General features: G+C 38.6%; 1 protein-coding gene across 1 annotated transcript in view; it reads left to right on the top strand.

Moving 5' to 3' along the window:
* Window positions 1-13,693, top strand: part of PARD3B (par-3 family cell polarity regulator beta) — a 406,080-nt gene that overhangs the window by 121,444 nt on the left and 270,943 nt on the right. The window contains exon 4 of the mRNA XM_009890252.1: window positions 4,571-4,680. Within this exon, the coding sequence (XP_009888554.1) occupies window positions 4,571-4,680 (110 nt within the window). The remainder of the gene's footprint in view (window positions 1-4,570; window positions 4,681-13,693) is intronic.

Raw genomic sequence — 13,693 nt, 5'->3', positions numbered from 1 at the left:
AACCGCAGGACTTGTTCTCATCAGCTTTGTGAAAGAGTATGTATTGTGAATAAGGCTGAGAAATCCACGTGTGCTTAGAAGGTGCTATGGTACCATAATACAAGGTAGTCTGTGCAAATTTTGAAAGACGGGGAAGTACACCCTGAAGCGATTGAGGTTAAAAGCTGTCATCATGAGAAAAATTTTAGTCTTGGACATGTGTTCGAATTTCCTTCTCTGTAAATTACTGATGCAGTGCAGGAAGATGAGGATAACTTTTTTTAAACTGAGTTCTTAAGTTTAAAATACAAAGGGCTACTCTAGCACAAAACAGCAGTGCTTGTAAATAACATGGTTGTATGATCAACTAGGTATGCAGAAAGGAGTTTTTTCTGTGTCTCATCATTCAGGGAAAAGATGAATTTTCTGCTTGAGCTTACACTGGTTATAGATGTTCAGCACAAATGCAATAGCATGACTAGAATAACATGGAAACCCAGCATGACAAAAGGAAAGCAGTAAGGAAAAAGGCAACGTTCTGTTTCCTGACAGAAGAAAATGGATGACAATCTCTTAAGTAAATGTGTGTAATTGTCTATAGGATGTCAATAATAAATGGTATCAGTGATGGGTTTTCATTACATTTTATCCATGTCTAAGGAAGACCGTGATGAACAAATTCAGGGTATGTATGTATAATGGTTGTGGTCTGACTCCTGAGTCATGCTGAATCCTGGGCAGCGGGATTTGGGGAGATTTCTCTCTCGTGGAGTGCAAGGGAACAGGCTTGGGTTTCAAGAGCCCTGTGTGTGCGGTAGAAGAGGCAGGGAGAGGCTGAAAATAGAAAGGAGCCTGCGGGAGAAGCACAGGCTGGGAGGCAGTGAGTGGCAGGGAAGGTGTTCTTATGGCAGAGAGCAGCCTGCGCCGCAGAGAAGATAAGGGGAGATGGAGGAGAGTTGGTTAGCTCAGGGAGCTGCTGAGAATTGCTTCTCTTGAAAGGGAATAGGAGATTCTCCCTCCAAAAAGAGAGAGGACCTCTTCTTCTCAAGCCTTTCATCTAATCTTCCTGCTTGTCATTTGTTTTCTCTTATTAGAGAGGGCATTTTGGTTCAATTTGCTTTTGTCTAATAAAAGGTTGGTTTTGTGCTCCAGTGCCTTTGTGGTGTATGCATTTAAAACAGTGAGGACCAGAGGGACTGTTTTGCGTAATTTTAGCTGAAGACTGCAGCTGACTTGGTTCACAGAGATGGTACGATTTGTGATATCTCTGTACAAGAAATGATGTTATATGCCAGTAAATATATTTCTTAAAAGTATGAAAATAGTAGCAAAATTTGTTTTGCTCTTCAACAAGAAAATGATCTGTAGGACTCTAAAATTTACAACAAATAGGGAGAAAAGAGAAAGCATTGTACACGATGGTCAAAAAGTGCAGTTGGTTTTGTGCAAGTAGAGAGGTATTCCAGACAGGCACCATAAATTTCATAACCTTGTGGCAATAAGCAAAAACTTGCAGGAATAAAAAGAAAGCAAATAGCTGCAAGGCCATCTTCCCAAATTGGAAAACAATGTTTGTAATCCCACTGCTCCTGCAAACTTTGGTTTCAGAGTTCAGAGAGCTATAAACAGAGAATTGGAGAATGTCATTTTGCTTCAGTTTCTCTGGAAAACAGTGACAGAAAGCAAGTGAAAGGAGGTCTTCAAAGCTGAGGGGGGAATGCAGCTTACAGCAGTCAATACAGGGAGCAGACAGATGTGCTGAAGTACAGTCCTGTCTTCTTAGACAAGCATTGTGTGAATGGTGCGGTACAGGAGACATCTTCTTTCAACTGCTGCGGAAGTGGGGAGGCCCTGGAACAAATGAGGGTCCTGTCTCCCAGCAGGTCACAGTGATGGGAAACTTAATCTTTCTCTCAGCCAGAGGAATGAGAAAGAAACGAGGAGCTGGTTGTAGAAGACAGCTCTGGAAAAGGAGAGACCTCATTTTAGAGTGTTGGCTTTGGGAGAAGGAATGATCTTGATGTAAGTGATTTTTTGGGTTAGGTCACGTCCCGTCTCCCCCCCATCTTTGGCCTTTCTGTTTGACTATGGAGAGGTTGGCTTTGGGAGAAGGAATGATCTTGATCTAAGTGATTTTATGGATTAGGTCACGTCCCGTCTCCCCCCATCTTTGGCCTTTCTATTTGACTATGGAGAGAGTTTTTTTAATCCTCTTTGTGTTAGTGCTGATTTCTCACTGTGGAAAAAGGAGGATGGAAATGAGAAAAGCGGCAGGAATGATGGCCTTGAAGAGTATAAGCAACAGTATCTTTTAATTTGAATTTGGAATATGGCTTACTGAGTTGTGAAAGTTTTACAAAAAGTGCCAATGCAATGGGCTTTCTGGTGGTTTAACCAAGAGGATTTCTCTGTACTGTTCATGTTGGAGTTGGAGACTAAATTATGCTGAAACATACAAAAGTGTCTCAACATCTCTTTTCAAACTGTTGTATTGAAGAAAGACTGAAAATGGGATACAGGTCACTGGAAACACTTTGGTCATACATGGAAAACAATTAAGGAATAAGTATTTTTCTTAAAGAAGGGAGTAACTTAACAATCCAACACTTTTTGGCTTTAGCTTTTATACACCTTCTTATCAAATGGGCTTAGAGGGGAAAAAATTTCTCTTCAGCACCATGTGAAGAACAGGAAGATTTGAGTGGAGAGATTTGGTTCCTTTTGGTCTACTGACACCTTTGCAAAAATCACACAAAATGGATAAATGTGATGATCAATCCCTTTCTTCAGAATCTCCTTGTAAAAACATGCATAACGCTTGATATCAAGATGATAATCACTTGGAACAAAAAACAATATTCACCTTTTGATTTTTGAGCATTCCCTCAATACCAGGACACAAATTTAAGTCTTATTTTGCTTTTCGTATTGATTTCTTGCATAAGTGAATATAGAAGGGATTATCTGTATATAAAAACTGTTGCTCACTATGAGGAAGGGCAAGAGCATTAGATTCTCTGGTTGTTCCTCAGCATCAGGTGCTGGTATTTATTCCAGCTATAATTACAAACTTGTGCTGTGAGTGAATGTGGTACAATCACTCCAGCTTTGTTAACATCTCTCTAATAAGGAAACTGTTGCACGTTCAAACTTTATATTAGATCTAGTAATTATGGCTGCCATCAGTCCCAGCCACTATAATTAATATTATAACTGACAGTTATAATCTTATTTTCACTCCCTTGCAACATTTGAAAAATTATTGTCTTAAACCAATGGTCTCCTCAGCTTTTTTATTTGCCTATGGATAAATTATTTTGGAAAGACTTGGGGGAAAAAAGTATCTTTTTTGTTTAATTTCATTTTGGATAATGTGAGAAATTCCTTTCTCATATTACTGAACTTTTTCCTCTCGCCTCACCTTTAAGTTTTGCAGGGAGTGTTTTATAGCGTATTCTGCTAACTGGTCGCTAGAAGCTGCTGACTGGTCTTTGAGGTTATTCCCAGGCAGCATGAGAATAGACATGACTAGCTGGTGAGTCTAATTGGAGATGCCTGCAAGAGGAAGCTGTTTAGTCTACAGCTTCTCTGATACAACTGCAACTGCCTACGTCTGTTCCCTGAGAATCCTGGCAGTCAGTAGTGCAAGGCAGATCTGCTGTGAATAAAATCTCTTCCCCCTCTCCTCTTTATATCCTTATTTAGGCTGTCTCTGCAGAGCCAGCTCAAGGCATGTTAGATACTACATGAAGTTCATGTAGGGAGTTATCCATTTATCCTACAGCTGCCTCTGTACCCAAAAACCTGTGCCTGATCCATCATTTACATCCCTTGGGTTGGGGTGGCACAGAAGTAGTGGTGGTGGACTATTGCATCTTGTGAGCTTATGGAAATAAAATTTATGACCATATATATATGGTCGTGCCATCATATTCAAAGCGACCTTCTGTACAGGTTAAGTGTGGGCTTGTATAATTGGTATGGGAGAGGCAAGCGGTTGCTCAGTATGGCTTTTGGATATACATCAGGAAAAAGTAAGGAACAGTTGAAAATGTGATTGTGAGATCCCAATTTGGTGGGTTAATGCAGAATGGCACAGTGAGAGCAGTTCTTAGTGTGGAGTGAAAGGCTCTAGACCGTGGTCTGGTTTAGTCAAGTAACCACCACCAGTTGTAGGAACGAACAGTTGCAGTCCAGTTCTTCCTGTGTGCACAGTTATTCCTATGTGGAATCCTAGGAAATCAAGCCTATGATTTCCCTGTCAGAACTTGATGGTACATGTGGTCAGAGATACATGCAATTATTTGTTTTTCTGAGAAGGTGTCTTTTTCTCCTGTTTAGCATCAGCTTTCACTGATTTAGCAGCTCATGGATGAAAGTCTGTATAATAGAGCTTAAAATGGTATAATTTCTTAAGCTTAGTAAATACTAAATGGCACAACGCCATCAAATCCAGTAATTTACCAGGTAGATATTGCCACAGAAAAACTTATATTTCAGTGCTGTACACCTTTCTTAATGAAATCACGTGAAGCTTTACCTTGTGTTCCTGTAACACCTTTGAACCATTGCTCTTTATTTTGTCTCTTAGGCACACCGCTTCTAGTACGCAGGAGCAGTGATCCAGCTTTGGGCCCACCTGCTGACTTCCACCCAAGTGCTTCTCATCCCAGCGACCACAGTCTCAAGCATGTTGTGGCAGTAGGTGTCATGTAACTCATTGTTTTCTTAAAGGCAAAAACGGTTCTAACCTGTTGGTATATAGGAGTTTTATAAGTCATATATGAATTTGTATCTAAACCAAGGTGCATCATTCTCATTTTCTGCAAAGGAGAGAATTTCCTCTGGATAAGATGGTTAATTTAGATGATACAGTCAATTAACAGTGGTTCTCTTCTTTTAAAATATTTCCGTAAAGCTCAATGGTGACATAAGGCACTGGAACATGAACTGAACTTTTAATAATCACTTATTTGTTCAGTATCATATTGTCCAGTTTACCATTGTTTAGTGGAAAAAATGTACTTCCCCTTTAATATGCTTAATTGGTCTCGCACCCTTTTTCACTTCCCTTGGTTTCTTGTGGCTTTTCTGTCTTCCTTTGGCACCCTGCTGCTATCCGCATGGTCTCTTCTTTCTCTCACTTTTCTGTTTTACATCCTCACTCTTCCCTTTTGAGGACAAATTTGTTTTCAACATAGTTATTACTAAATACTAGTGCAAAGACACAATTAGTGAGGATGCAGAAACTCTTAATCAGATGTTATTGCTGGCTGTCTTCAGTCTTCTAAAAGTGATACTGTCTTGGTCACACTTGAGCTATGTTTCTTATTTCACAATTTTAAGGCCTGAAGCTTTGTGTTTGTGTGTGCGGAAGGTATTCCTGTATTACTTATAAAAAAAATAAAATTCTTTAGAATCTCTGAATGTCAGCTGAGGTACATAAGAGTATTGTTTGCCTGGAAAGCTCTGGTGGATCTGCTTCTGCTCTACTGTATGCCAAATGAATGCTGGCTTAAATGATGGCACAGTTGCACCTGCTTTCATTTGCTTGTGAAATGTGTGCCTTTTCCCCTTTAACTTCCCTGTCCAGTGTTGCAGTTCACTCCCTGTTCTCAGTTGTGTCAACCAATCTATTATTGTTTTGTTTCAAAACAAAAAACTCTCGGAAACCTCCAGCCTCTTCATTTGGCATGAGGGGGATGTTTCAGTCTAGATCACAACTCGTTTATAGCAAGATTCCACATATGGCTATATTGGCACAATAGGGAGCAGGAGGAAAGAACTGGGGTTCAGCAACACACGCTCGGGGTGGGAACCTTTTCAGCTGAAGATGTTGTATTTAAGACTATACTTCCAATTAAGTTCACTTGAATGAGGTAAGTAAACAGAAAGTCAGATGACTTGCATATAAATGATGCTTTATGGGTCTCAATCTTAACTGTAATTCTGAAGGTCAACACAGGATTTTAGTTGACTTTTTATTGTTTCTCTTTGCATGGCCAAATGTGTGTGCATCTAAATATTTAGTGTGCATCTTATTTTGCAATGGTTTGTGTTTATTTGCAAAGTGGTGCAATTTTAAAAGTACTGGTGACTCTCCAAGTACATTATGGTGTTCCAGGGGGCTGAACTTTGACAAAGTCCTGTGTCATTTGTCAGACCTGTTTGAGCTGAGAGGTTTTTCTTGATGGTTGCTGCGAGCACTTACATATTAATGAAACACTGACTTGGTCTGATAAATGAAAGTACAAAGAAGAGTTTTTGGTTAACGGTGCAGACTCGATCTCTTTGCAAAGTTGATAACTGTGTTAAGTGAGTATGTCAGTATGTAGTGCTGACCTCTGGTATTTTATAACCATGAAAGCTGGGGGGAAAAAAAAAGTGGAAAAACTGGTGAAATTTGTTGCATTCCAAGACGTTTTGAATGCTTTGTTTTTAACCATTAAGGAGAGAAAGGAGGGTTTTTTTGATTTTTTTAAAAAAAATATTATATTAGTGGTGACAAGTGTGTTTTATGCCATTATATGAGGACTACAGTTATATTTGGAGGCTAAAACCTCACCACACTTCACTAACTTGCATCAGTACTCAAGAATCCTCTAGGCCTAAAGGAATTCTGTATGCCTAAAATACAGAGCATCCCTCCATCAGCTGTGGGGGTAACACTCAAAGCTGAATGGATAACAGTGGAGAAGGCTCTCAGATTTTTTGAAATGTCATGTAAGTGGGGGGAAAAAAGGCCCAGAAGGTTGAAAGTTTTCATTGTTGAAGTGAAAATCTGTTACAGCAAAATACACTACACCAGCTCTTATTTTTGCAACAGTACTATTTCTAAAGCTCTCATCGTCAATCATACTGAAATATGCTTTGGCATAATGTTTTGGGAAGCATAGAAAGCTTAAATAACGTAGGTTAAATTAGGTACAGATTGTTTTAAAACACGGGGAAGAATCGATATCTGACAAATGAAAAAACATGGCACAAACAACTGAACACTGCATTTTGAATATAGCTATGCTCTTTCATGCAAGCGTTAAAGCAGTATTTAGAGAAAATTCATTTGTTCTGTATATTGCTGCTGAAAATTTAAAATTAATACTGCATCTTTTGTCACAAACATATTTTTTCACATTATACTGCTTCCTTGCAGTCATGTGCAAGTTAGAAAAACCAGAGCTGTTGGTAGATGAAACAATTTTCAGTGCATGCAGTAAAAATTAAGTCTCTGTATTTATGCCACAATTATCTTAGCAATCATTTTGTAATTGAAACTGACTTCCATAATTGTCTTAATTGTTTTGGCACTTCTGGTGTTTTGGTGTTTGGCACATGTAGAACTAACAGTTTGGTTCTATGTAGAAATACTTGTAGCTACACTATATGCTATCTTGTGTGGTATGTACTGATATACCAGTAGTTGGTCAGATTTTTGAGAGGTGATTGTCGTGAATCTCTGAAGACAGCACTGATTTGTCTCTAGGAGAGCGCAGGACAGACGTACAATAAGTAATGCATAAAATAAAACAGCGAACACGCAGTAATATAAGAAAAGAAAATTGCTATCCAGTTCAGCTGAACTGGACGAATCTGATGAATCATTTGAGCCATTCAAAGTACTTATAGAATCTAAGCAAAGCATATATTCTGCTTTTTTAGATGTTATCCCATTCATTCAAAGGAAGATTATTTTTCTTTTTCGTACCATATGATGATTACCAAAATTACAAAATCTTTTCTGAGTGACCAGGTAGTTTGAGAAGGATTTGAGCTATTCTTTCATATTTTCTCTGACACTTATTTTGTCTTAGCTGTAGTTTTAGTCCCAATTAACAAAATACTTCTAGATCAATCAAAAACTGATAGTGAAGTCCAGCATCTGTTCTCTCAGACTGGAAGTCATTTAACAGATGGTACAAAATTTGAGTTTCTTTTTTCATCCAATCCTCTCCTTCCTTATCATGATAGCTGCCACTGAAAAATTTAGACTATAATCAGGGAAGAATAGGGCTAACAAACATCTGAATTTGTTACTCAAGAAAAGGTATTTGTTAATGAATTTGTTAATTTATGAAGGCAACTGTTAAGCTCCTCTGTCTAGTTAAAGTCACAGAGCCCTGGCCAGGCTTTCAAAAATGGAAACTTCCCTCCCTAAGTCTCCAGAGAGGACCTCAGGGAAGCATAATTACTTTAATGCACTTTGAAAAATGTGGTGGCCGTAGCTTTGCTATGGCAATAACCAAGTGCTGGTCCAGCTGCTTTTTGGCTGTGAATGGCCTGGCTTTGGAAAGCGGGGTTAGTCATGGGCATGAAGTCTTCCACTGGGGATCTCCCCTGGAGTGAGGCCACGCTGTGTGGTTGAGGCGGTGGAAGCCTGTCAGAGGGAGGAAGCATTCTTTAAACACTTAACACTTGCTCAACACTTGTCCCCAGCCTGCTGAGAGAAGCCACAGTTTCAGGTTCTCTGCACCAACTCGGACGTTTCTAGCTGGATCCCTCTGCTCCAGCTCCACTCTGATAAAGATGAGATGCAGTGGGGCAGAAAGTCTGAATGGTGGGATTCTGTGGGTTTGGGTTTTTGAACTTTTTGGGAGCAGAATACATTTTGCTGCTTTTGCTCAGTCCAGTTCATTCAGGTAGTAATTGCTAAGGTATAGTTAAAACATCTGAACTTTGCTTTCTGGAGCTATTTCTTCTGCTTATCTCTCTTTTTGCCCAGGGACAGACATCCCTATTATCTTAAGACTTGATCTGTCGTAAGTTTTAAATGGAGGTTTGTGGTCCTATTTAAGCGGATGGGAGTTTTGTATTAATTCTGGTGGGACTGAGGTTTCACCCCATCTTGTTAACTTGCTGATTATTATGGGGATGCTGTGTTCTGCATGACTTTCTTTTCTTTTATAGTTCCATGTTTCCTTGATAAATACTTAGGTTAACTTGGAGTTAATCAATGGGAATGGCTGATTAAATTGCATTTATCCGTATTTAAAGATACAATGAGATGCTGGATCAATTGAAGAGCTGCTCCAGTGGCTCAATACAGTTTCAATTTTTACCTAGATGTGACTTGAAATTGACTGTATTTTATGCATTGTGGACATATAATTTGCAATTTTGGATAAGGTTCATATATAATCAGAGCATTTTTATGTTTCAAGCCCTTGTTAAAAAGGGTCGAAACCTCCTCTGGTTCTTCTGGCCGTTAATTGTGTTTGTAATGTATTAGCCTTCCTGATTAAGTGTCTGCAAATTAGCATAATGTGAGCATGTGTAAGGATGCAGTTCCATGATTTGTTCCTTTTACATACTATTTTATGTACATATGTAAACATAAAGATATGCTACAATCAGAGCTTGGCTTTGAGATAAGGATTATCAGTGGTACTTTCAAAATGTGTGGGTATTTTATTACAAGATAAAGGCAGAAATATTTTTTCATCGAGTCAGGCTATTTAAAAGCAGGGCAGGGCAGAAAAGGTCTGGTTTTGACATAGTGATGGAAGAATGCTGTAGAGTCTCTACCTTGGGTTGATCTGACGGGTGTCTGCTAAGGCTCGAGCTAAGAGACTGCACTGCCATGAGGATTGTATTGTCTGTCTGAATTTGGAAGATAGAACTTTTGTCCAGTATCTTTACTCAATCTGACTAGGTCGGGTAGTCTTAGTTTCTGGTCCCTTTGCGTGTGTTAGAATTTCAATATGAAATTCTCCTGTAGTTATGTGATAGGAGGTGGACTATGAGGTGGACTATGAGAAGGAAACCAGATATTGGGAGAAATGCAGTAATTCTTCAAGAACTAGTAGTACTGGAAGGATGGTGCACTTGTAATGCTTTAAATCCAGTGCTTGTTGACATATAATAATTAGACAACAAATAAAGTAGAGATGGAAACACATCTTGGGTATTAGAGTGTATGTTGCAGGGTAAAGGCCAGACTGCTTCCCTGAGGTGGTGTGGTTTCCGACTGTCATTCACAATAGCAAGGTTTTTAAATTCTGAAAGGCATTTACTTTTTTCCTGGTAAAGGTTTTCCTATTAATAATTTAACTCCTGCTCTTGAAATACTGCTCTGTGGAACTGAGATCTGGGGGGATTTAAAATAATTTTCTGTCATTCAGCTGGGGAGTTCCAAACAGGTTTGAGTTTTTTAAAAGGGAATTCTGATGTGGGTGAATCCATTTTTAAAGCAACTACTGTGTGTCTGTTTTCGCTGTGGAACATATATAGAACACTCCTAATCAGTGCAGGAGCTTGTCAGTGTATTGCTTTTGATGTCTGATTAGGCGATCATAGGGACATCTGCAGTGAGTTAGTTTTGAAGTTGTTGGTGTGAGGCACTGCAAGAACCAGAGCTGTGTGGCACTCTTACACCATGAAAAACTGCTCCTCTTAAAGAACCTTTTATAAATCCAGCTATGCAGCTAGCTGAGGGCTGTCAAATGTAACAAAAGCCATTCCTTCACAATTCTTTCTGTTGTTTTTCAGCCCTGCACTGCTTCCCCCCCCCCCTTCCTTGTACTGCGTGCTGTGGCATTCTGCGTCAAAAAGAAATTACTTTATATTGTAGAGGAAAAACTAATAAATGTAAATGAAATATTTGTAATACTTCAGAATACTGAATTGATCATCTGAAAAAGGACAGAAGTGCCCTGCGGTAATTTCCTCGTTTGAGGGTGCAAAGAGGTACGTGTGTATGTGGGAAAAAGTCGTCTTTGTGTTCCTTGCACAAGGTGCATTTCAGAAAAAGTGTATTATTTTACCTGTATTGTTTAAGATGAGCAGTGGGTGTAATTTACATATTTTTATTTGAGAAGGATAAGTAGGCTTTTTGTGATTTATTTTAATACAAGCTGATGATGAATATTCTGTGATGTTAATATGGTATATAAATTATCAGTAAAAATGGTACAATTGGTAAAAGAAGTTATTTATTGTTAATGTGTTGCTTTCTAAAACCTGTTTCCAGTGAGAGGAATGCAGGCTTCTCACTGACTACTCATGAGAGAAAGTATCTATTATGAAAACCATTAAAGTTCTCCATCATTCTGGAACTTATGTTAGTAGGGGGCTGGGTTTTGTTTCCTTTTTAAAATAAATTTTGGGCCTTGCTTGTCATTTTGAAGATACCTGATTGTTTATAAACCTTCCTCCTTTGTCCTCTGCCTTGTGCAGTCAGGTAGATGTGATTGCAGGTGATGGTAGATGGCTGAGAGACTTAAGCTCTTTCTTTTTCCCACGTGGCCTATCTTATAAAGAATGTGGAAAAATTATAGGGTGGAAATAAGAACTGCTGACAAAAAAAAAAAGGAAAAAAGGTCATGCTTTCAATGCTGCTGACACATATTCATCTCTATAGCTACATCTTCGGGGTCCTACAAAATACTGTCATTCCATCTGGAACAGCTTTTAGCAGGCAGCTTATGCAACAGGCTCATGGCGCTGAAATTGGAATGAAACATCAGCAAGTTACGTGTATGTCTGACAGTCAAATTAAAAGTGGAAGATGATAGTCAACATGGTTCATGCATATCATTTACTGTCAAACTCTAGAAACATTTAGCTAAAATAAAATAGATTCAGTCAGTGTCCGACTGAAATGCCTACTACTAAATAAATAACATTTTCCATAAACACAGGAATCCAGTGGACAATGGCAGAGATCTTTGATACTTACTTTGACGCAAATGTTGCTGTGACATTAGGAAAAAAACTCATTTTGGATTTTTAAATACGTCATCTTACAGTGTACTGATATATGATACTCTGCTCTTGTTCTGGTTATAATTTCTGTGTCTCTGAAAGTGAGATCTGTGGCTTTGTTTCTCTTACAGGATTGATAGTTATTCACACTCAAAGGAGGGTTTTTTTTATTTACTTATTTTTTAGGAGAGGCCCCTTAGACACTAAATTACCCATCCCATTCGAGAGACCTTATGCGGGGATTTGTTCTTCTCCTGTGTAGTTGGTGTCTCAGCTAATCTGGATTTACAGGTTTTCGAGTTGTAATAATAATATAGTGCTCTTTGAAACTTGCACATTTGGGGTTTTTTATGGCAGCAGGTCCTGATTTACTCCATACCTGTGAAGCACTTTCTTACAATAACAACTGGAATGAAGGGAGGAATATTTTAGTGCTTCTGTGTACTCTGTGCTTTTGGTGTTGCAGCTGTTTGACATGTTGGAGTTGAGATAACAAACTGTGAATATAGATTAAAATGTTAAGGGTGATGCAGTGAGATTCAAGATTTTGAATGAACATCTCAACTTTGATTTTTGTCAGTAATTGCAATGTTTTTTTCTGGCCTGCAAGTCTAATATGACCTTTTGTCATAACCCAGGCAGTAGAACTTCTCTGAAATAATTTCAAATAAATAAAACCCAATAAATAAACAATTTAATAAGTAAGTAAATCTTCAGTTAAAAAGGAAGTGATTAGAATAACTAAGTTGATGCAAGAGCAAATTGTTGTCACTGTTCCTCTGTACTATGAGGGACAATAATTACCTGTTTGTGAGGCACCCTGGTATTCTAGTCCTGAGCACCCAAAGATGGACATACCTGTGGTCTGATATGGCACAGTTGTTCTTATGATGTATTTCAGATCCTAAAGAAGGGTATTTGCCAGTTCAAAGTTTTACACATCCCAAGCAGTTTCATAAAAAAGAAGAAAAAAAACAAAAACAAACTAAACCAAACTTTGGCCCCCAGGAGAGATCTTATAGGAGCCGTTGCTCCCATAAGATTTTTGGTATTTTTTTTTCTTGGCAGTCGAGTAGCGGCTTATGCTTTTTTTTAAGTTATTTGTCTATATTTGAAGTACTAGTAACAATTAGTTTTGCCTTAAATTCATCTTGGTTTAAGCTTTAGTTTAACGTAGGTTTTAATTAGAAGATACGGATTCTCAAGCTCCTCTCTAAAATTCAAGTAAAACAGCTCTCTTCTTTGCATTGGTCCCAAGGGATGCTCATAGTATCATATTTACTGTATTTGAACAGCACCATGTAACATGACTGGGCTGAGAGCATATCATGGTGTGTTAGAGTTAGCAGAATTACTCTCCATGTTGGCGTTCATGCTGTTGTCTATTTAGCAGCTGGCTTAGAGTGATGTGAACTTGGACCTTAAATAAAAGAGCTGCTGGCTTTCTTGTAGCGTGCTTGCTCCATTGACCTAGTAGTGGTGCACCTGAGATGATTATACATTTAACACCTGTGGAAACACATTGGCCTCCTCCTTTTACTTTCTTCTACTTTTTTGGAATTACGAACTACAATCAATTTCATGTTGTATCCGTCAGCTTTACAGAAACAAAAGGAAACCCCGACTTTTCAGCTGACCTCATGTCAGTCTAAGAAATATGGTGAAGTCTCCTCAAATCTGCAGTTTACTTCCACCCCCACACCTCCCTTTCTTTAATGGTCTGCATAAATCTTTCTGTCCTCCAAGCAGCAGAGTGGGAGTCAAACAGAAATATATTGTTTGGAGGTAAAGTAAGTTCTGCGAGCAGCACTACTGAGCAAGAGCCAGTTATTCTTCATCGCCTCATCTTTTGACACTTTCTGTAAGAGCACAAATGAATTCTGTTTCTGATGCAGAAGAGGCATATTCCAAGGGGAATTTTATAAAACACTTCTATGAGCAGTTGCAAGCACGTTAAAAGGAGGAGAGGCCAGGGAACAAAAACCCCACAGATTAAATGGATTTTAAGTCACAA

This window comes from Charadrius vociferus, unplaced genomic scaffold (assembly GCF_000708025.1).
Source record: "Charadrius vociferus isolate BGI_N301 unplaced genomic scaffold, ASM70802v2 scaffold147, whole genome shotgun sequence".
NCBI lineage: Eukaryota > Metazoa > Chordata > Aves > Charadriiformes > Charadriidae > Charadrius > Charadrius vociferus.
This window is presented reverse-complemented; position numbering and strand designations above follow the sequence as displayed.